Below are 24,532 nucleotides of genomic sequence, written 5' to 3' on the forward strand. Positions count from 1 at the left end.
CATGTTCTGTTATAATCTCCACCCGGCACAGCCAGAAGAGGACTGGCCACCCCTCATAGCCTGGTTCCTCTCTAGGTTTCTTCCTAGGGTTGGCCTTTCTAGGGAGTTTTTTCTTGCCACTGTGCTTCTACACCTGCATTGCTTGCTGTTTGGGGTTTTAGGCTGGGTTTCTGTACAGCACTTTGAGATATCAGCTGATGTAAGAAGGGCTATATAAATTCATTTGATTTGATTTTGATTTGAATACCCCTGGTCTTGAGGATGAGAGGGTTATGTTCCCTTTCCCACATCCTCTTAACATGTCACTGTCACCTTTGACACGTTATCACCAGGTATAAACATGACTCTTGTCTCAAGATGATGCACCTTTTCATTCTGTTTGTAGGTTGTCATTTATTTGACTGTCTTTGTGCTCCCTTGTCCAAAATGACAAAACCATGTACGCTTCTGGCTGCAATCCCAAACCATTCATAGCTTGGAAAACGCACTGAATATTGATCTGCTTCTTGGTTTTTCATTTATTCAGTTTTGATCACAGGAAGTTGGTGGCATCTTAATTGTGGAGGACAGGCTTGTGCTAATGACTGGAGCGGAATGGTATCAAATACATCATGGTGTAATGAGCCGTCCTCCCCTCAGCAGCCTCCACTGGTATTGATAGTAGGCTAAAACATTAATTTAATTATTACTCTCCAATAAATAAAACAATCGGCCAACTTATTTTCATAATTATGCAAAAATAAACTTTATTGCCACTTTCATTGAGCAGGGGAAATGAATGTAGAATTGAATGCAGTAAGTACTGAAGCTATGTAACGTCCTTACTGTGTGCTTTCTGATTCACCATATGTGAAGACAGTGTACTTACATGAAATATGATCAATGTCATAACATTTCATTATTCTGTCTACATGTTCAATCTGATGAATTGGGAGTTGAATAGAAGCAACATTAATTCATCACTGGTTACTTTTAGCAAGATGGTGACCGCTGCATTGTGGAGTTCTTGAAGTAACGAGTATTATACCAAAATACTGTAATGCTATTCACGTCATGGGAGAAACAGGCATTGGTCCTCAAAATAAAGACCATGATCAACATACACCAGGCCAAACTCAAAGCCATCTTCAGTTTTAGTATCAATTTTCACACATTTTACAGCTTTAATATACAAAAGAACAAATATTATTTCACATATTACCGCCTATAAAACACCTTTTGATATCGTTATGGCTTTTGGACAGTGCGGATAGAAGCCGATCTAATGTCACAGAGTTAAGATGATAATTCTGATGGTTGTTTATGGTTGTTCCTTGTAGGTGAGCCTGGGTGTAGTGGCCAGGTTAAAGATATCTTCAGAATAAATTGACTTTTTTTCATTTTCAGGCTTTCCTTGCGTAATAAAGTAACATTTCTTCTCTACTGTCCCATTAAAAGTATTTCCAGTAACATGTTTATGTAAGCAAGATCATTCCCATGTTAATGAGTCCATTTTTTTGATGAAACTTTTAAAAAAAATCAAACATGAGCAAAAAAAACACCAAATATACAACTTTTACATGTGAAATAATATCTGCATTCTGCCCTCTTTTCTCAAAAGTAAATGAAAATTAAATAATATTAGAATCACAAATGTGACGTAAATAAATTAAGTCGAGAAAAACACTGTTGTCATGCTGAAGAAGCACCGGACTCAGTAGTATAGATCCAACTGGCATAAAAAGCTAGGCGGAGCGCTATAGCCTCAGTCCTTGCCCATTTGAAGCATCATCCCCTTAGACAGCCGTTCTGCACTGTTCTCATTTCATACTAACTATCCCTAACTCACACTCACTCCTCGAGTCCATTCGTACCTGCTTCCAATTAAATAGATCATGATCAAATGTCAAATCAGTTCGCAGCAAGCAGACATTCAAACATGTAGATCCCAGGCATGTGTGAGTAGAGAACTTAGATTAGTTTGAAAGGCAGTCCAAGTATGACTCTCTCTTCATGTTGTGCATGTTGGAGTGAGAACGTTGCTTACTGGTAACTACTATCTAGGGAAAGACTGCCTTCTTCATGCATGTTGATGATGACTTGCGAACGTTGCTTTTAACTACCTCCTTCCGAGCGATTTGACTGTCATGGCACCCTCTGACAGAAAGTGTTCAAACTGTCTGTAAAATCCCTGAATCTCAACAGTACATACCAGACCAAATCAATCCAGTTCAGAGTATAATGCTATTATATTTACATTTCTGCCACAGTGTAATTCCAAAAGCGCAAACAACCGTTTGTCTAATGAACGTCACCTACTAAAACAAATGAATAGCAGTTATTTAAGGATATCATAAATCAAACACAGTCGTGATAATAATCATGATAATCATAATAAGTTATGATGGTGAAGATGCTCTGTCTGTGCAGTGAGAGATGGTTTAATAGTGGTGGTCAGAGAATGGACAGTTAGGATTTACACCAGTCTGTTGATAAGGATGAGACGTGGCCCTTCAATGTTTAGTTGGGCTCCTCTGAGTTGATGCGGCCACTCCCCCTAGCTGTGTCCATTTAAACGCATGTCCAGTCTGCATGGCTCAAAGCACAGGCACAGCGGGGGGGGCTAGAGGGTTTGTTCTAGGGGGGTTGTCCCCCTCCTGTGGATGCGATGCTCCTAGGTTAAGTTAGTTAGTCCTGTGGTTTCAGAAGGCGGTGGTGACGGCGTTCCCTCGCCGCGTCCCCAGTCGTACCATCTCTCTGGGCATCGTGTCCAGCTGCTCATACGCCAGACGACCCTCCTCACCTGTATAACAGTCAATCAAATTCATCTTGCTCAAAACAGATGTTGATTGGGCTAAAATGGACAGAAGATTTTTTTTGTCAAACTGTCACTCACCGAAAGTGAGCAGGGTTTCCATGGCAACATGGCGAAGCTCCTCGTCTGCCGAGTCACACAGAGATACCACCGCCCAGAGGCTCTCTACTGCCTGAGATGGAGAAAGAAAACCGGTGTAATAGGAGATCCTCTCGCTTCAGAGAGACGTCATAATAAGATGCATCATATGAATATGAAGGGGAAATGTCGCTTGTTCTATAGCTAAAAGTGAAAAGATACACTGACCTGTAGACAGCTAAGAGCAGCACAGGCAGACCTTTGGGTTTGAACTCCAGCCTCCCACAAGGCCTGTGTGTAGCAATCCACCGCCTGTAAAGACACACAGAAACACAAATGAACAAACTGAAGTTGCTGCCCTGTCATAGCACCTGTCCAGTATTCTAGACAGGCTTAGTGACCTTGAAAGACAAATGGTGTTTATATTAGGGCTGGGTTTAATTTAGCCGGAGCGGGTCAAGGATCAAGCCTACTGACACGCACACACTGACCTTTGACCTGAAGGGTGTATGTGAGGAAGCAGAGGTGATGTAGGCAGCTGCAGCCTCGCTGAGCTGGGGGTCTTGGTGGGAGAGGAGGGAGGCCAGGGCCCTGAGGGTCTGCTGCCGGGGACACAGGACGGTGTGTGAGACCTCTTCTAGTTCCTTTAGACAACGCTCCGAGTCGCCACCACTCAGGCCCTCCGCAAACACAGCTGAGGGGAGGACAAAATAACTAAATTAACTCACAGGTATTTACAAGCTAGTTTTGTTCAGTGGACCATGTTTGGACCCCCTCACATGCTGAATACGCCGGGCAAACACGTGCGTCCGCCATCGCTCGCATGGTGATTTTGTCCATCCACACCAGACGTGATCAGGACACGTAGGTAGAAATATCAAAACAAACTCTGAACCAACTATTTTAATTTGGGGACAGGTCGAAAACACATGAAACATTCATGGCCAGCTAGCTAGCTAGCTTGCTGTTGCTAGACAATTTATCCTTGGATATAAACATTGGGTTGTTAATTTACCTGAAATACACTCTGCCCTTTTTCTCTGGATCTTTGTAGAATTTTGACCCATTTTGAGTCACACAAAATTGAGTGTTCTCTACTCTTGACAATTAATCCACAGATAAAAGGGGAAACCTAGTTAGTTTCTAGTTATCTGCCATAGGGCAGCGCACAACTGTCCCAGCGTCGTCCGGGTTAGGGGAGGGTTTGGCCGGAGTAGGCCATCATTGTAAAATAAGAATTTGTTCTTAACTGACTTGCCTAGTTAAATCAAATCAAATAATCTCTCCTCCTTCAGTCTTCTTCTGACTTTATATGGCGGTTGGCAACCAACTTTAAGGTGCATTACCACCACCAACTGGACTGGAGTATGGACCTCAGTTCATCTTTCAATCAACCACGTGGGTATGTACTCCTAAAAACCAATGAGGAGATGGGATGGGCGGGACTTGACGTGAGTCACGAGTCAAGAATTGAACCAAGTTCTATTTTAGCGCCTGGCTATGAAGACGCACGTGAGCAGTTTGGATGAAATTATTGAATAACATGTACGTCAGAATGTGTGTTGGTCCTGAGTCTTACCTTCTCTGGCCACCTGCAATAGGTGTTCCTCCATGTCCTCCACGCTGTGCTCTGAGACGTAGCTTTGGAACTGGAACACTGTGACCACGTCCTGGGACAGGGCCGAAGGGGGGTGGCAGGTAGGGGAGGAGGCCAGATCACTCCTGTCCACCATCTCACTCACCACCAGCCGGATCACTGGGGAGGGAAGAGAGAGGCATCCGTGTGAGATATATACAGTGACAGTACTGAGACGGCCGTGTGAGATATATACAGTGACAGTACTGAGACAGCCGTGTGAGATATATACAGTGACAGTACTGAGACAGCCGTGTGAGATATATACTGAGACGGCCGTGTGAGATATATACAGTGACTACTGCTGCACTACATACCATGATGTAATTATATATGCAGCATTGACTAAGTCGCTTTGGATAAAAACGTCTGCTAAATGACATTGGTTATATAATATAAATAATCAGACTTAATCACAAACACACCATACTTGTCATACTTTTGGTTAATATATATATATATATATATATATATATATATATATATATATATATATTCTATACAAAGTGTATGTGGACACCCCTTCAAATGAGTGGATTTGGCTTTTTCAGCCACACCTGTTGATTGATTGATTGATTAGACCATTGATTAGACCATAAATACACATAAGGGTGCTCCACCCGGTGACGCCTCCACATACAATTTAAGAAAATCATCAAGGATAACACAATGAAGCTTAAAGGTATATTTCCATTGTGGTCCTTTTGGAGGGGGGATGCAGTAAGGTTAGGCGGCAATTGTGGTGGAAACAAACAATGAGACCAAATTATTTGTTTATTTTATAAATTGAGCTAAGTAGTCCAGTTTAATTTCCTAATAAACAACTTTGGACAGGTACATCTCCCTGGTCTCACATACCCTTAATATATACAACAATCAATCCCTAATATACAGTGCATTCCCGAAAGTATTCACACCCCTAGACTTTTTCTACATTGTTACGTTACAGCCTTATTCTAAAAATGTTTTTTTTTTTTAAATCCCCCTCAATCTACACACAATACCCCATAATGACAAAGCGAAAACAGTTTTTCCAAAATGTTTGCAAATTTATAAAAACTAAAAACAGAAATACCTTATTTACAAAAGTATTCAGACCCTTTGCTATGAGACTCAAATTTAGATCAGGTGCATCCTGTTTCCATTAATTATACTTGAAATGTTTCTACAGCGTGATTGGAGTTCACCTGTGGTAAATTCAATTGTTTGGACATGATTTGGAAAGGCACACAGCTGTCTATATAAGGTCCCACAGTTGACAGTGCATGTCAGAGCAAAAACCAAGCCATGAGGTTGAAAGAATTGTCCATAGCACTCCAAGACAGGATTGTGACAAGGCACAGATCTGGGGAAGGGTACAATTTTTTTTCCCTTGAGTGACCCAGCCAGAGCACGGACCTGAACTCGATCGAACATCTCTTGAGAGAAATGAAATACCTGTGCAGCGACGCTCCCCCTGTCCAACCTGACAGAGCGAGCGACGCTCCCCCTGTCCAACCTGACAGAGCGAGCGACGCTCCCCGTCCAACCTGACAGAGCGAGCGACGCTCCCCGTCCAACCTGACAGAGCGAGCGACGCTCCCCGTCCAACCTGACAGAGCGAGCGACGCTCCCCGTCCAACCTGACAGAGCGAGCGACGCTCCCCGTCCAACCTGACAGAGCGAGCGACGCTCCCCGTCCAACCTGACAGAGCGAGCGACGCTCCCGTCCAACCTGACAGAGCGAGCGACGCTCCCCGTCCAACCTGAGATAGCGAGCGACGCTCCCCGTCCAACCTGACAGAGCGAGCGACGCTCCCCGTCCAACCTGACAGAGCGAGCGACGCTCCCCGTCCAACCGGACAGAGCGACGCTCCCCGTCCAACCGGACAGAGCGACGCTCCCCGTCCAACCTGACGCTTTGTCATTCAGCAGTATTGAGTATGGGTTGATGACGAAAAAAACTAATTTAATCAATTTTAGAATAAAGCTGTAACGTAACAAAATGTGGAAAAAGTCAAGGGGTCTGAATAATTTCCGAATGCACTGTATAAAAAACAAATCACAATATGATACTCAATTGGCATACTAAAATGGAAAAAGGAATGAATAGATCATTTCAGTTTTCACATAGAAATAAGCTGCATTTGCAAAGTACTGTATGTTGGACACACATAGTTAAACACAATACAGTAGTTATACAGTTTAAGACATATAAAGAAAAGTGGCTACCCGTGTCAGCTGCGGTGTGTGGGTGTCTCTCCTGCAGTGGGCCGGTGTAGCTGTGGTGCATGTGTTTGAGCACCTGGTCCAGCGTAGCGTGGAACAGTGCACCAGAACCACTACACTCCGACCACAGAGCCATCCGAGCAGGCCGCTCCGCCAGCCCTGGGAGCACTGAGAGAGAGAGGACAGACGGAGATTCATTATTAGGTTCTAGATAAATGTGTAAGTCAGAAAGACGAAAACACACTGCTCAGTGAATTAGACTCCTCCTGTGGGACTCCCGAGTGGCGCAGGCTGTGCCACTAGAGATCCTGGTTCGAGTCCAGGCTCTGTCGCAGCCGGCCACCACCGGGAGACCCATGGGGCGGCGCACAATTGGCCCAGCGTCGTCCGGGTTAGGGGAGGGTTTGGCCAGCAGGAATGTCCTTGTCCCATAGCTTTCTAGCAACTCCTGTGGCGGGCCGGGCGCAGTGCATGCTGTACGGTGTTTCCTCTGACACATTGGTGCGGCTGGCTTCCGGGTTAAGTGGGTATTGTGTCAAGAAGCAGTGCGGTTTGGTTGGGTTGTGTTTCGGAGGACGCATGGCTCTCAACCTTTGTCTCTCCCGAGTCCGTACGGGAGTTGCAGCGAGGAGACAAGACTGTAACTACCAATTGGATACCACGAAATTGGGGAGAAAAAGGGGTAAAAAAAGTCTCACTGCTCCCATGACTCTGTCCCCTGCTCCAGAGTAGACTACTCACCGTCAGCAGCAGAGGTGATGCTCCCCAGGCGTTCTGTGCTGATCTCTCCCAGTTCCTCTAACAGCTGAGTCTGAGCTGAGAGCTTCTGGAGCTGGGCTCGACGCTGCCAAGGGCTCCCCCCACTGGACAGGAGCTGTCATTACACACAGACCAAAAAATTATGGATACATGTGTTATGTGAATGTGTAAGTCAGAAAGACGAAAACACACTGCTCAGTGAACTAGCCCCCTCAAGTCCCACTCCTCCTGTGGGACTCCTCCTGTGGGACTCCTCCTGTGGGACTCCTCCTGTGGCGCAGTTTGAAATGACTGGAACATGTTAATTCACCTGGATGAGATGGTCGCAGTACTGCAGGTGAATGACGATGGCCACGTCCAGGTTCTCGTTGCCGGTGGTGAGAGGCAGGGGGCTGCCGGGTACACTGTTGCCCACCCCGGTGTCCTCCATCAGGGCTTCACTCAGGTGACCCCTGGCCTCTGGGTGCTGGCCCCCAGGTCTGTTAAGACAGACAGGAGATACACACAGTCACCAGAAGGAAGCAGCAGAGTATAGAAGTGCACGACTATCACTACTAAAGCCATTAGTATACATATCATGTGAATCAGCATGATATGGGATGCTAGAGTTGAATGCAGTATGAATCCATTAATTTAAAGCTACAATATTAAATTTTTTGGGGCGACCTGACAAAATTCACATAGATCTGTCATTCTCATTGGAAGCAAGTCTAAGAAGTGGTAGATATGTTCTATGTATGCTATTTCTAAGCTTACAGTTCTTAAGTTTCGTTTTTGCGTCTTTTACTTTCGGGTTTGTACACCAACTTCAAGCAGCTGAAAATACAATATTTTTGGTTATTGAAAAGATATTTCACAGCGGTTTAGATGGTACGATGATTCTCTACACTGAGTGCTTGTTTTGTCACAAACTGAAATTAGGCAAACTGTTAGACAGATAGAGGGGGAGAGAGACAGATAGGGGGAGAGAGACAGATGGTGGACAGGTGGGAGAGAGACAGATGGGGGAGAGACAGATAGGGGGGAGAGTGACAGGAAAGGGGGAGAGAAAGACAGATAGAGGGGGGGAGAGAGACAGATGGGGGAGAGAGACAGAGGGGACAGGGGGAGAGAGACAGAGGGGGAGAGACAGATAGGGGGGAGAGTGACAGATAGAGGGGGGAGAGAGACAGATGGGGGAGAGAGACAGAGGGGGAGAGAGAGACAGAGGGGGGAGAGAGAGGGGGAGAGAGAGATAGAGGGGGGAGAGACAGATAGAGGGGGGGAGAGAGACAGATAGAGGGGGGAGAGAGACAGATAGAGGGGGGAGAGAAGATAGAGGGGGAGAGAGACAGATGGGGGGAGAGAGACAGATAGAGGGGGGAGAGAGACAGAGGGGGAGAGAGACAGAGGGGGAGAGAGACAGAGGGGGGGAGAGAGACAGATAGAGGGGGGAGAGAGACAGATAGAGGGGGGAGAGAGAGATAGAGGGGGGAGAGAGACAGATAGAGAGGGGGAGAGAGACAGATAGAGAGGGGGAGAGAGACAGATAGAGGGGGGCGAGAGACAGATAGAGGGGGGCGAGAGACAGATAGAGGGGGGGCGAGAGACAGATAGAGGGGGGAGAGAGACAGATAGAGGGGCGAGAGAGACAGATAGAGGGGGAGAGAGACAGATAGGGGGGAGAGAGACAGATATAGGGGGGAGAGAGAGACATAGAGGGTGGGAGAGAGAGACAGATAGGGGGGAGAGAGACATAGAAGGGGGGAGAGAGAGACATAGAGGGGGGGGAGAGAGAGACAGATAGGGCGGGGGGAGAGAGACAGATAGGGGGGGGAGAGAGAGACAGATAGGGGGGGGAGAGAGAGACATAGAGGGCGGGGGAGAGAGAGACAGATAGGGCGGGGGAGAGAGAGACAGATAGGGCGGGGGAGAGAGAGACAGATAGGGCGGGGGAGAGAGAGACAGATAGGGCGGGGGGGAGAGAGACAGATAGGGGGGGGAGAGAGACAGATAGAGAGGGGGAAGAGACAGATAGAGAGGGGGGAGAGAGACAGAGGGGAGAAAAACAGTCTGGGTTAGTCCCACACACATACACAGGCCCAGTAGAATCTCATTGGCCGTGGAGGGACAGTGGGGTTAGCAGACAGAGGTTAGAGGCCGATGGAAGGAGACAGGCAGGGTCACCACCACCATCTCCCAGGCAGGGACAGAGGGGTAGTAGACTAGCGAAAGGACACCCCCTCCTCCCGTCCCTCCCTCCTGACCTACCCGATGCTCTCCGCCTCCATGTCAAAGAACACGGAGTGTTGGAGGGCGTGGTCATCACCCGTGTCATCGTCGTCAAAGTCGGAGGTGTTGAGGAAGTCGAAGCTCTCCAGGGCGCTCTCAACCATCAGGCTGAGGCTGGACGACCTGCTCCTGTGGCCCGGGAGACGGCACTGAGGGAGAGATCAGACCCTGAAAAACCCTGCAGGGTGTGGGTTGCCTAGTAATGCCAGACTAGGTTGGCCTACTACTGAGGGAGAGACGACCTGCAGCCATAGGGGATTAAACTGGATGTCAAGGCTACGATGAGGCTACAGTCACAAAACTTTTGTACATAAACAACTATCATAAACTACCACTCTTACACATTTTTCAGCAGATAATACATTTTCATAAAGATCAACAGAAACAATGTAGCCTCAGCTTGAACTGAAGGTAGCCTAGTGGTTAAGAGCATTGGGCTAGTAACCGAAAGGTCGCTGGTTTGAATCCCCGAGCCGAGTAGGTGAACAATCTGTCGATGTACCCTTGAGCAAGGCACTTACCCTTAATTGCTCCTGTTAGTCGCTCTGGATAAGAGCGTCTGCTAAACGACTTAAAATATAACAGGTAACGCACCAGGGTTGGGGTCAATTCTGTCTGAAGTCAATTCAGGATTTGAAATGAATTCCTACAGAGAAATGAAATGTCAAATTCAGCTAATATTGCATTGACCCCCAACCCTGTGATGCACACACAGTTGCTTGAGGAGAAAGTACAGGCCTCACCTTGAGTAGGTCCTCCAGGCGCATCACTTCCTGTTCCAGGTCCTGTAGTTCTCTACAGCGTTGTCCCAGTGACTCTAGCCTCAGTAGCAGACTCTGCAGGGTTTCTTCCAGGCTGCTCTCCAGGAAGGCCCTGCTCCCCTCCCCAGCCCAGCTCAGAACCCCCGCCTCGGGCAGAATGTCAGACGATGTCAGTCTCCTCACCAGTTGCCTGGTCAAGCTGCCTGGTTCTTCAGTGTCAAGTTCTACGGGCTTCAGTAGCTCCGAGCTGACAATAGAATACAATTTAATAGAATACGTTACAATTTCATTGTCCCTCAAGGGGAGATTCGTTTGGCCTCTGCGTATCATAAAGCCAAAACATCCAACTATTACCTGTCATCTTCATCTCCATCCCTGTCCGGCCCAGCGTGGTCCGGAAACACACCCCCGGGAGCAACCGCAGACAACTGCCTCTCCGAGCAGAGAGAGACGGGTCCTCTGTTACACTGGGACTCCGCCCTCTCCCACTCTGACTCCGCCTCCTCGCTGACCAGGCTGGTACTCACGCTGCCGCTGCTACCGCGACTCTCCTCTTCCTCCTCACCTTCCTCTGCCTCTTCCACTACGTCTGCATGTATTCGAACGGAGACTTCAACGTTGGGGATTTGGGGCTGGGGGCAGGTCTCAGGGGGCGTGACGGTGATTTCGGGGTTGGACTGGCCGGGGGCGAGGCTGGGGGAGGAGACTAAAGTATCGGAGAAGGTGAAGGAGAGGCGCTTGCACTCGGCGTTATCACACCCACCGCTCTCAAAGACGTCATCAGGGAGGGTGGACTGGAGAGAGGGAGGGAGTGAGTGAGTGAGTGAGTGAGTGAGTGAGTGAGTGAGTGAGGTGAGTGAGTGAGAGAAAGAAGAGCATCAGTTAACTCCTCTTTTCTACTTCTACTGTTCTACACCGGCTGACACAAGCCACTCCATGCTAACAATAAGCAGGCACAGCCACACAGACAGCATGCTAACAATAAGCAGGCACAGCCACACAGACAGCATGCTAACAATAAGCAGGCACACAGAAAGCATTCTAACAATAAGTTGGCACATAGACAGCATGCTAACAATAAGTAGGCACATAGACAGCATGCTAACAATAAGCAGCCACACAGACAGCATGCTAACAATAAGCAGCCACAGCCACACAGACAGCATGCTAACAATAAGCAGCCACACAGACAGCATGCTAACAATAAGTAGGCACATAGACAGCATGCTAACAATAAGTAGGCACATAGACAGCATGCTAACAATAAGTAGGCACATAGACAGCATGCTAACAATAAGTAGGCACATAGACAGCATGCTAACAATAAGTAGGCACATAGACAGCATGCTAACAATAAGCAGCCACAGCCACACAGACAGCATGCTAACAATAAGCAGCCACACAGACAGCATGCTAACAATAAGCAGCCACACAGACAGCATGCTAACAATAAGCAGCCACACAGACAGCATGCTAACAATAAGCAGCCACAGCCACACAGACAGCATGCTAACAATAAGCAGCCACACAGACAGCATGCTAACAATAAGCAGCCACACAGACAGCATACTAACAATAAGCAGCCACACAGACAGCATGCTAACAATAAGCAGCCACAGCCACACAGACAGCATGCTAACAATAAGCAGCCAAACAGACAACATGCTAACAATAAGCAGCCACACAGACAGCATGCTAACAATAAGCAGGCACAGCCACACAGACAGCATGCTAACAATAAGCAGGCACAGCCACACAGACAGCATGCTAACAATAAGCAGCCACAGCCACACAAACAGCATGCTAACAATAAGTAGGCACAGCCACACAGACAGCATGCTAACAATAAGCAGCCACAGCCACACAGACAGCATGCTAACAATAAGCAGCCACACAGACAGCATGCTAACAATAAGCAGGCACAGCCACACAGACAGCATGCTAACAATAAGCAGCCACAGCCACACAGACAGCATGCTAACAATAAGCAGCCACACAGACAGCATGCTAACAATAAGCAAGCACAGCCACACAGACAGCATGCTAACAATAAGCAGTCACAGCCACACAGACAGCATGCTAACAATAAGCAGCCACAGCCACACAGACAGCATGCTAACAATAAGCAGGCACAGCCACACAGACAGCATGCTAACAATAAGCAGGCACAGCCACACAGACAGCATGCTAACAATAAGCAGCCACACAGACAGCATGCTTCTACACCTGCATTGCTTGCTGTTTGGGGTTTTAGGCTGGGTTTCTGTACAGCACTTTGAGATATCAGCTGATGTAAGAAGGGCTTTATAGATACATTTGATTTGATTTGATTGCTAACAATAAACAGCCACACAGACAGCATGCTAACAATAAACAGCCACACAGACAGCATGCTAACAATAAACAGGCACAGCCACACAGGCAGGGGGAATCAGGGCTAGCCCTAACCTAGCACACCTCAGTCACATAACCCTCCAGGCTGGACTTGGGCCTGGGGCGGAGGGAGACCAGGTCGCCAAAGGAGCGACTGCGTCTCAGCTTCTCTAACAGGGAGTTCCTCAGACCGTGGAGGAAGGACAGGCGATGCTGGGTCGGGGACAGGCGATGCAGGGTCGGGGACAGGCGATGCAGGGTCGGGGACAGGCGATGCTGGGTCAGGCAGGGACGATGCTGGGTCGGGGAGGGTTGCCACTTCTTTACCACACACAAAGGGAGCAGGGGAGGGAGGGGCGGGAGGAGAAATGGGTGAGTGGTGGGAGGGATGGGAGGGAGGGATGGGTGAGTTAGGGTTAGTTAGCCTTAGCCACTGCATTCATAGACAAACCAACAGCTTGTGTCTCACAATCCAGTCAACACAAGGGCTGTGTTAGTGGGTTAGTGCAACGAGGAATCCTGTGCTGTGAGTAGGCAGGTGAGTGAGCAGTATGCTGCGTTATAAGACAGCAATGGGACTAGGAGTCATAGATCCTTAGATCCATACACCCACTCTCCTCCCCTATCCCACCCCAGGGAGAGGAGGCTCTGTGTGGGACTCACAAAGAAGGACTGGTCCTGGAAGGTGGGTGTGTCTGGCGTGCCCTGACTGTAGACAGACACTCGTCTCTGTAGGGCGGTGGCCTTGCTCACGTTCCCTGAAGACAGGGTCAGGTCTTCCACATCGAATGGACTGCATGGGGGGAGAGCAGAGAGACAGTCAGAAGGGGAAAGAGTCCATTAGAGAACTATAAACTACTAGGTGAATGCTGCTGTAACACTGGAGCAGACATCCAGGTTCTCCAGAAGAGGGCAGCGTTACAGTATAACTTCATGACTTCAACATTAACAACATTAACCACTGTAACTAACCACTGTAGGTAGCATGGTGTAGTTAGAATACTTCATACAACGGGTGGCTCCAAATCCTGAATGCTGATTGGTTAAAAGCGCATTCCAGCCGGTGTCTATTCCACAAGTTACCACCAATCTATGACGTTAAAATTACTATTTACTCTGTTCCATCTGACTGTACAATCCACTGTCTCATCAGCCCAGGTAGGGAAGTTAGAAACTTGATCTTCACTATAAAAACCCTGCAGACATTCTCTTTATTTTAGACTAACATTTAGTTTAACAGCAGAGATTTGTATAAACTTTACTATCTGTCTCTCTCTCTCTACGTCCTAAAGAATGATTTGTTTCGGCTACAAAAACAATAGTTTTGAAGTTGGTGTTGATGTTTTTCTGCTCCTTAAACACCACCAATAACTCCATGTGATTCAGATTCAACAGTCACTAGTCGCACCATTAAAAACATGTACACCACTCAAATAGACGTTTAATTAAGTCCACTTACAACAGGGGACCCCAAATATTTTTATTTCAGTGAAGGGGTCATAATATTTTGTAGCTTAAAAGGTAAAAATGTTTTTGCCACATTTGTAGGTAGAAAACAGAAACTCTATTTATAACAACCCATCTAGCAGCTACCAGAGGTTACTGACGTAACCCCGGTTCTATGAACCAAACGCAAGTTTCTCTCACACAACCCCATTTTCAAATCAGGCGACCCCACATGGGGTCATGACCCCTATTTTAGGAAACACTGACTTACAACCATGTGACCTCCAGGTTGAGTTTGATGGTTCCCAGGTCATTAACGTCTACAGCCACCACCTGAGGCATGGCCGTGAACAGATCCTTGGTCTCACAGATCACACTGCCCACAAGGATGTGGGTGGCCAGGCCCTTCAGCTCCGTCACCTGATTGGACCACAGACAGCAAGTTAGAGCTGATTGGACCAGAGACAGGAAGTTAGAGGTCAGATCACACTGCCCACCAGGATGTGTGGCTAGACCCTTCAGCTCTGTCACCTGATTGAACCAAAGACAGATAGTTGGGCCAGGGGTCAAAGGTAATTTGGCTTCAGAACCTTTAGAGGACTGGTTTGCCCTCAGAAATGGTTTGACAGGGGCAGCATTCAAAATGAAATACATTGCAGACGCATGTCAGATCCCCGCACGCCTGGATAGGTATTTAACATATCAGCTATCAACCACATCATATGATATAACATTCTCATGTGTACCTTGATGTTGATGAGGTCTGTGATGAGGGGCATGAAGACCATCTCCTCTCCGTCCCAACTCTGTCTGGAGTTCACCTCTATCTTCCCCTTCAGCTTCCAGCGCTGACGCCCATACCGCATAAAGATCTGACGGAGGGATGGAGGGAGAGAAACAGAGAGAGATGGAAGGAGGGTGGAGAGGGAGAAAGGAAGAGAGAGATAGAGAGACAGAGAGAGAGAGAGGGGGGGGGAAGAGAGCAGTTAGAGATAGATGCAAGGCCAAGGAGACAGAAGTCACGAGCCATGAAACAGTCTGCAGATTGGGAAAGATACAGTTGTCTACTTCTGATGTAGAGAGGGCCTCATTCATATAACTCACCTCATACTGGTCTCCTGGACAGAGACGAGCAAAGCCAGCAAGACCTGAAGTGAGAGAGGGATGGAGAGAGAGAGAGGGAGAGAGGGGGGGAACAGAGAAAGAGAGAGACAGAGGGAGAGAGAGTGAAAGAGATACTTGTGTAAAATCGATTGCTTGTTTGTCTCCAGTTTTCCCTACGAGATACCTCTACTCTAACGGCTGTCCCACTGGCCTCAGTCTTACCTTTCATTTTGATATGGAACTCCCCCAGCATGTTCTCCAGCTCCCCCTCTAACGTGCTCATATTCTGGGGAGGAAGGGAGAATGATCAGCACAAAAACAAAGAACAACAGGAGACAAACCAAACCCATTCATCAAACTTTGACATCAGGCACCAGAACTGTGTTAGATCTCAGTGGGTGATCATATGGTGCCGGTGAATGGGCTGATGATTACACAGTATAGTTGTGTATGTGCGTGGATCCACACCTCTGTGTACTCCTTGTATCTGCGGTTGACCTCTGACATGCTCTCTCTGGTGGCCTTGGTGGAGGGAGATGCAGAGAAGGCCTGCTTCATCTTACTGGCTCCCTCCCTCAGCCTGCGCTGGATACAGAACGCCTCATACAGCTCATCCACCTACAGGGGACACAGAGGGTCATAGTTCAAATCTATACACCGTAGCATAGAGAGGGTTACACACTTAGACATGTAGGAAGTACAGAGAGCAGAGGGTTATAGCCTTAAAATACACAACAAAGAGAGGGCTACAGATTTATAACCTATATTAAAGTATGCCTTTCACAAACACCCATACTCGGCACGTTCTGTACCGATCGTGCAATAACGGTCTGGGAAGCTTGTGATGTTCCATTCAGCGTAAACAGAAGCCCGGGGCCTGAAACAAGCTTGTGATGTTCTATTCCGCGTAAACAGAAGCCCGGGGCCTGAAACAAGCTTGTGATGTTCTATTCAGCGTAAACAGAAGCCCGGGGCCTGAAACAAGCTTGTGATGTTCTATTCAGCATAAACAGAAGCCCGGGGCCTGAAACAAGCTTGTGATGTTCTATTCAGCGTAAACAGAAGCCCTGGGCCTGAAACAAGCTTGTGATGTTCTATTCAGCGTAAACAGAAGCCCGGGGCCTGAAACAAGCTTGTGATGTTCTATTCAGCGTAAACAGAAGCCCTGGGCCTGAAACAAGCTTGTGATGTTCTATTCAGCGTAAACAGAAGCCCTGGGCCTGAAACAAGCTTGTGATGTTCTATTCAGCGTAAACAGAAGCCCTGGGCCTGAAACAAGCTTGTGATGTTCTATTCAGCGTAAACAGAAGCCCTGGGCCTGAAACAAGCTTGTGATGTTCTATTCAGCGTAAACAGAAGCCCTGGGCCTGAAACAAGCTTGTGATGTTCTATTCAGCGTAAACAGAAGCCCTGGGCCTGAAACAAGCTTGTGATGTTCTATTCAGCGTAAACAGAAGCCCTGGGCCTGAAACAAGCTTGTGATGTTCTATTCAGCGTAAACAGAAGCCCTGGGCCTGAAACAAGCTTGCAAATCTAATCCATCCTCCCTCTTACATAAAGATACTAAATATTCAGCATGCAGTTGAATGATCATTTTCTAGAACGCTGCGGTGGCTACCTGAGGGACTCAGTCTGCTTCCGGGGAAGGCTGATTACCATGTCTGGCAGAATGATGTCTCAAACCCTTTATCATAGATTTACACATTTAGACCACAGCCCACTGACCGACATCCCCCTTCATATTAACTATGCTAAAGCCATGGATTGAGGAGAGAAAAGGGGATAAAGGGCTGGAGAAAGACAGCTGGCAAGGACCTCAACATGACAGCAGTACATAATGCCCAGGCTGTGAGCAGAGCAACAAGCCCAACCCCCACTATTACACCCACCCAAGCACCATCCTGCGACCTAAGAAGTATGTATCAGATGCTCAACATGCTCTGCTCACACCTACTGTGATGGTCCGGGCCTAAACCACACAAAAACAACACTAGACACTATGGAACACAAATATTTTACTATCTCATCCTGGAATATACAAGGTCTGAGGTCATCTGCCTTTGGCATAAAGAACAGGAACCCAGACTTCATCAAATAAATAGCTTGTCATCCTACAAGAAACATGGTTTAAAGGAGACGTACCCACTGGTTGCCCTCTAGGTTAGCGAGAGCTGGTAGTCCCATCCACCAAACTACCAGGTGTGAAACAGGGAAGAGACTCAGGGGGGTATGCTACTTTGGTATAGAGCAGACCTAACTCACTCTATTAAATTAGTCAAAACAGGAACATTTTACATCTGGCTAGAAATTAATAAGGAAATTATCTCAACGGAGAAAAATGTCCTCATGTGTGCTACCTATATCCCCCCCACTAGAATCCCCATACTTTAATGAAGACAGCTTCTCCATCCTACCTATATCCCCCCAATAGAATCCCCATACTTTAATGAAGACAGCTTCTCCATCCTAGAGAGGGCGATCAACCATTTTCAGGCCCAGGGACATGTACTGGTTCCTCTCTAGGTTTCTTCCTAGGTTCTGGCTTTTCTAGTGAGTTTTTCCTAGCCACCGTGCTTCTACACCTGCATTGCTTGCTGTTTGGGGTTTTAGGCTGGGTTTCTGTACAGCACTTTGAGATATCAGTTGATGTAAGAAGGGCTATATAAATTTGATTTGATACTGGTCTATGGTGACCTAAATGCCAGAACTGGACAAGAACCTGACACTCTCAGCACACAGGGGGAGAAACACCTACCTGGAGGTGACAGCATTCCCTCCCCCATATGCCCCCCTAGACACAACTATGACAACACAACCAACAAAAACAGGTCACAACTCCTGCAGCTCTGTCCTACGCTGGGTCTGTACGTAGTCAATGGTAAGCTTCGATCAGACTCCTTTAGTAGGTACACCCTCAGATCATCCCCTGGCAGGGGTAGACTACTTTATCACTGACCTCAACCCAGAGTCTCTCAGAGCGTTCACAGTCAGCCCACTGACACCCCTATCAGACCACAGAAAAATCACAGCCTACTTGAACAAAGCTGTTTGCTGATGATCTGGTGCTTCTGTCCCCAACCAAGGAGGGCCTACAGCAGCACCTAGATCTTCTGCACAGATACTGTCAGACCTGGGCCCTGACAGACCTGGGCCCTGACAGACCTGGGCCCTGACAGACCTGGGCCCTGATGGTAAATCTCAGGAAGACAAAAATAAAGGTGTTCTATAAAAGGTCCAGTTGCCAGGACAACAAATACAAATTCTACCTAGACACTGTTGCCTTAGAGCACACAAAAAAACGATAAATACCTCGGCCTAAACATCAGAGGCACAGGTAACTTCCACAAAGCTGTGAATGATCTGAGAGACAAGGCAAAAAGGGCCTTCTACGCCATCAAAAGGTACATCAAATTCGACATCACAATTAGGACCTGGCTAAAAATACTTCTATCAGTTATAGAACCCATTGCCCTTTATGGTTGTGAGTTCTCAGGTCCGCTCACCAACCAAGAATTCACAAAATGAGACAAACACCAAATTGAGAATCTGCATGCAGAATTCTGCAAAAACATCCTCTGTGTACAACTTAAAACACCAAATAATGCATGCAAAGCAGAATAAGGCCAAAAACCGCTAATTATCAAAATCCAGAAAAGAACCATAAATTCTACAACCACCTAAAAGGAAGCAATTCCCAAACCTTCCATAATAAAGCCATCACCTACAGAGAGATGAACCTGGAGAAGAGTCCCCTAAGCAAGCTGGTCCTGGGGCTCTGTTCACAAACACAAACAGGCCCCACAGAGCCCCAGGACAGCAACACAATTAGACCCAAACAAATCATGAGAAAACAAAAAGATAATTACTTGACACATTGGAAAGAATTGACCAAAAAACAGAGCAATCTGGAATGCTATTTGGCCCTAAACAGAGAGTACACAAGTGGCAGAATACCTGACCACTGTGAATATGTACAGACTCAGTGAGCATAGCCTTGCTATTGAGAGAGGCCGCCGTAGGCAGACCTGGCTCTCAAGAGAAGACAGGTTATGTGCACACTGCCCACAAAATGAGGTGGAAACTGAGCTGCACTTCCTAACCTCCTGCCAAATGTGTGACCATATTAGAGACACATATTTCCCTCAGATACACAGACCCACAAAGAATTCGAAAACAAACCCAATTTTGATAAACTCCCATATCTACTGGGTGAAATACCACAGTGTGCCATCACAGCAGCAAGATATGTGACCTGTTGCCACAAGAAAAGGGCAACCAGTGAAGAACAAACACCATTCGAAATACAACCTGTTTACTTTTATTTATTTTACATTTTGTACTTTAACTATTTTCACATCATTACAACACTACATAGCCATAATGACATTTGAAATGTGTCTATTCATTTTAAACTTGTGTTTAATGTTTACTGTTTATTTCACTTTTGTTTATAATTTATTTAACTTGCTTTGGCAATGTAAACATGTGTTTCCCATGCCAATAAAGCCTCTTATAATTGAATTGCAGGGTGAAACAGAGGAAAACAGAGGTGAAGAGAGAGAGTGAGACAGAGGAAAACAGAGGTGAAGAGAGTGAGACAGAGTAAGACAGAGGTGAAGAGAGAGAGAGAGAGAGTGAGACAGAGGAAAACAGAGGTGAAGAGAGAGAGTGGAGAGTGAGAGAGGACAGAGGTGAAGAGAGTGAGAGAGAGTGAGACAGAGGAAAACAGAGGTGAAGAGAGAGAGTGAGACGGAGGAAAACAGAGGTGAAGAGAGAGAGAGAGAGAGAGAGAGAGAGAGAGAGAGAGAGAGAGACAGAGGAAAACAGAGGTGAAGAGAGAGAGAGAGTGAGAGAGGAAAACAGAGGTGAAGAGACAGTGAGAGAGAGTGAGAGAGGAAAACAGAGGTGAAGAGAGAGTGAGAGAGTGAGAGAGGAAAACAGAGGTGAAGAGAGAGTGAGACAGAGTGAGACAGAGGAAAACAGAGGTGAAGAGAGAGTGAGAGAGAGTGAGACAGAGGTGAAGAGAGAGTGAGACAGAGTGAGACAGAGAGAAAGAGGATGACAGAAACAGCGGTGTAAATGGGGCCTGCAGCGGTAGTGTGCTGTCCCATTCACGTGGGATCACCCTGTGGAATACCTCCACGGTGAAGGAGCAGCAGACAGCGTTTAGCGATCGTTGGCCAAGCCGACTGTGTTCAGTCTGCACAGCCAGCACTGTCTAATACGCACATACCCAGCAGAAAGCTGGATAGAAATATACTGTGGTGGGACAGCATTAATCCACGTGGGAGGAAAGGAAGGCAGAATAGATGGAGAGTGAGGGGGGGGAGAGCGTACATGTGCGCGAGAGAGAAAGCCAAATAACATAAGCCAACTCTCTCTCCATCCCTCCCTCTGCCCGTGGTGTGTTATGATAGTGATTTTATAATGTGATGACTTCCCTACTGTACTGAGACCGTACTGAGACCGTACTCTACTGTAACCGTCTGGCAGGCAGAAACAAACACCTGGAGCAGGCCAAATCAAAAGGAAATATTCAGGCGTCGCCGTGAAGCTCAGTGAGATATTGAATCATAACAGTCTTTAAGGTTCTCCTTAGGGGAAACAGAAGAGGGAAATGGGCCAATCGCATCCCAACGTCTTGACAATCATAGCAGCCACAGCAGGTGGTGAAGGGGGGAGGAGAACAATAAGTTAGATTCATTTAGCAGGACAATAGCAAGGGTTGATGATGATGATGTGAGGTTCTGGCAGTGCAGTGGATGTGTCATGTTTGGATACTAAGAGAGAGAAACCCCACCCTGTCCCAGCATCCCTCATAGCATCATCTACCCGACCCCACCACAACACCCCCACACTACCCTCACTCCCCCACCCCACCCATCCCTGTCTGTGGTATGTGGTGGGCTGTTTATTTGGGTGCAGCAGAACTGTACAGCTCGTAAACATACACCTTAACCACAACTATTATTCTCCTCTCTCTGGAAAGAGCTGAGTCAGAGAGAGAGGAGAAGGGGCCGAGCCAGAGAGAGAGGAGAAGGGGCCGAGCCAGAGAGAGAGGAGAAGGGGCCGAGCCAGAGAGAGAGGAGAAGGGGCCGAGCCAGAGAGAGAGGAGAAGGGGCCGAGCCAGAGAGAGAGGAGAAGGGGCCGAGCCAGAGAGAGAGGAGAAGGGGCCGAGCCAGAGAGAGAGGAGAAGGGGCCGAGTCGTAGAGAGAGGAGAAGGGGCCGAGTCGTAGAGAGAGGACAAGGGGCCGAGTCGTAGAGAGAGGACAATGGGCCGAGCCGTAGAGAGAGGAGAAAGGGCTGAGTCAGAGAGACAGGAGAAAGGGCTGAGTCAGAGACAGGAGAAAGGGCTGAGTCAGAGAGAAAGATCTGATTCAGAGCAATGAGGATTGGAAGATGACTCTCTGACATTATGTATCACATGGGGATGTGAAACGTACTCCTCAGCCTTAAGTGTCCCATTCACGTCGCCTAATTAGCTAGCTTTTGAGGTGGCGTGATCAGCTAAGATCTTTGATGGAGGATGGTGTGGTCGTGTGTCCGCGCCATGTATGGGCCGAATCAGGAGAAAGTGGTACTCGCTAAGCAAGCAGCGTGACATCCTTCACAATTAATTGTTCTGATATTTCTTTAAAAAAATAAGAATACAAATTAATATTACTGGACTGTTGGAGCTAAAAACACCTGCAATAACATCTGTAAATATGTGTATGCGACCAATAAACTTTGATTTGATCTACTTTCTCCTGAAGCATGAGATTAATTCCATCAAAGAGTATAATTAATTCTAACAATGAAGTCTCCATGACAATTAACTCTCTATAACGATGTCACAAAGTTATTTGAGCTATATAAAGTTTAACGATTGCAGAGGGGGAGAGTGCAGTAACCAAACCCTCTGTGCCAACTTTACCCTATAGGATTCACGTCACCAAGTGGTATCTGAGGAATGGGGACTTGGTGGAATGGGCAGAGACAGACAGACAGCCGCTGGTGTCAGTCAGTCTAAGGTGGGATGCCTACTGGTGTCAGTCAGTCTAAGATGGGATGCCTGCGCTGCTGTTGCAGGGGAGAAACCATCACACTGCATTATTGTACTACCATTAGACTCTTCTACCATTAGACTCTACTACCATTAGACTCCACTACCATTAGACTCTACTACCATTAGACTCCACTACCATTAGACTCCACTACCATTAGACTCCACTACCATTTTGCTCCACTACCATTAGACTCCACTACCATTAGACTCCACTACCATTAGACTCCACTACCATTTTGCTCCACTACCATTAGGCTCCACTACCATTAGACTCCACTACCATTATACTCCACTACCATTAGACTCTACTATTCATTCTCCTGACCTAGGCCAGATGGAGGAAGGCTAACATAGTATTGGCAGTTCACATGATTTTAGTTTGATTGATTCTCTTTTATCTGTGGTAATGCCACTTTAAGGAAGTTCTTCAAGTGTTTTTAAAGTGACAAGGTTTAAAGAGTTCTCAGTGGCTAAAGCCTCTCTAGAGATTGTGATAATGTATCACCATCTTCCTGGGCCTGAGGATGTAGCTCTCAGTGTCACACTCCTCCTCCCCACCCATCGCCCCAGGAAATGAAGGACAGGGTGACTGGGCAGGCTATTCTAAATGGAGACTGTAGTTAAAGCACTGTGATGGGCTGATGGGCTGAATAAGGAAACAACACATTTTGTGGGCTCCACTGCTCACACCCTGAGAGAGGGACACGCACCCCAACACACACTGGGACAGCAGCTAGCGGAGGACACACACACACACACACACACACACACACACACACACACACACACACACACACACACACACACACACACACACACACACACACACACACACACACACACACACACACACACACACACACACACACACACACACAGCTAGCAATAGAGGGACGAGCTCTATTCACAAGTGTGTCTTTAATCTTCTGTGGCTTTCGTCCTCTTAGGTTTAAAGAGGAACTCTCTAAAAGTAGATTTAACCCACAAACACCAAACATCATCAGGAAAGAGAGAGGACCCAGAGAGGACCCAGAGATGACCCAGAGATGACCCAGAGGATATGTCTTTAGCCAACCAACATCCAAACCAAAATATAATTCTAATGAATCGCACGCACACATAAGTTGACCTGCATGTCATGGGCTAAGAAAGACTAAAGGAAATCCTCTTATGTTGTGTTTATCATCTGAGCTGGTGTGGATCTACTCTTCCTCTCTACATTACACCAGGGACTAGCAGAGATAAGGCCTGCAGCCACGTCAAACACATGTAGTACTCCCTGAGGGGAGGGGACGATCAGAGATAAGGCCTGCAGCCACGTCAAACACATGTAGTACTCCCTGAGGGGAGGATCAGAGATGAGGCCTGCAGCCACGTCAAACACATGTAGTACTCCCTGAGGGGAGGGGACGATCAGAGATAAGGCCTGCAGCCACGTCAAACACATGTAGTACTCCCTGAGGGGATGGGACGATCAGAGATGAGGCCTGCAGCCACGTCAAACACATGTAGTACTCCCTGAGGATTGGCTCGGATAAACCCAGATTCCAAACAAACAGACAGACACCTTGAGGGACCTGACCTACTGATGTTCAGTATCATAGGGAACAGGATTTCACCTAGATAATGTATAATAATATCTATAAAACGCTTCATCAATTATTGAACAACCGCATCTCATGTGCATTGGCATAACCTTCACACACAGTAGCATGACATTTGCTCATGAATCATTTCTTATAAAAGACATTAAAAGTTTAATTTCATTTAAAGTGTGACCCTCTATATGTAAATAGTATGTCTGTCTGTGGAAACCGTTTGTTAATGAATAAGCCAACACCAAGGGAGGAGGGGCTGTGCCAGGCCAGGCTGTCTGAGGTAGCTAGGTGCCATGTAGCCCAGGCCTCTGTCTGTGGAGGAGGGGCTGTGCCCAGGCCAGGCTGTCTGAGGTAGCTAGGTGCCATGTGAACCAGGCCTCTGTCTGTGGAGGAGGGGCTGTGCCCAGGCCAGGCTGTCTGAGGTAGCTAGGTGCCATGTGACCAGGCCTCTGTCTG

General features: G+C 47.3%; 1 protein-coding gene across 5 annotated transcripts in view; it reads right to left on the reverse strand.

The window, feature by feature from the left end:
* Positions 1-729: 729 nt before the first annotated feature.
* Positions 730-24,532, reverse strand: part of LOC106570560 (rho family-interacting cell polarization regulator 2) — a 96,145-nt gene continuing 72,342 nt past the window's right edge. For 3 of the 5 annotated variants that reach the window (XM_045694928.1, XM_045694927.1, XM_045694929.1), the window contains exons 7-24: positions 15,899-16,048; positions 15,653-15,716; positions 15,431-15,474; positions 15,073-15,198; positions 14,598-14,746; positions 13,544-13,673; positions 12,965-13,201; positions 10,862-11,301; positions 10,490-10,754; positions 9,726-9,895; positions 7,786-7,954; positions 7,458-7,590; positions 6,720-6,884; positions 4,452-4,628; positions 3,364-3,566; positions 3,101-3,184; positions 2,876-2,966; positions 730-2,782 (exon numbers count right to left, since the gene is read on the reverse strand). In XM_045694928.1, the coding sequence (XP_045550884.1) occupies positions 2,682-2,782; positions 2,876-2,966; positions 3,101-3,184; positions 3,364-3,566; positions 4,452-4,628; positions 6,720-6,884; positions 7,458-7,590; positions 7,786-7,954; positions 9,726-9,895; positions 10,490-10,754; positions 10,862-11,301; positions 12,965-13,201; positions 13,544-13,673; positions 14,598-14,746; positions 15,073-15,198; positions 15,431-15,474; positions 15,653-15,716; positions 15,899-16,048 (2,898 nt within the window). In that variant the 3' untranslated portion in view covers positions 730-2,681. The remainder of the gene's footprint in view (positions 2,783-2,875; positions 2,967-3,100; positions 3,185-3,363; positions 3,567-4,451; positions 4,629-6,719; positions 6,885-7,457; positions 7,591-7,785; positions 7,955-9,725; positions 9,896-10,489; positions 10,755-10,861; positions 11,302-12,964; positions 13,202-13,543; positions 13,674-14,597; positions 14,747-15,072; positions 15,199-15,430; positions 15,475-15,652; positions 15,717-15,898; positions 16,049-24,532) is intronic. The other 2 variants (XM_045694931.1, XM_045694930.1) reach the window with 1 other exon arrangement.

This window comes from Salmo salar, chromosome ssa14 (genome assembly GCF_905237065.1).
Source record: "Salmo salar chromosome ssa14, Ssal_v3.1, whole genome shotgun sequence".
Lineage (NCBI taxonomy): Eukaryota > Metazoa > Chordata > Actinopteri > Salmoniformes > Salmonidae > Salmo > Salmo salar.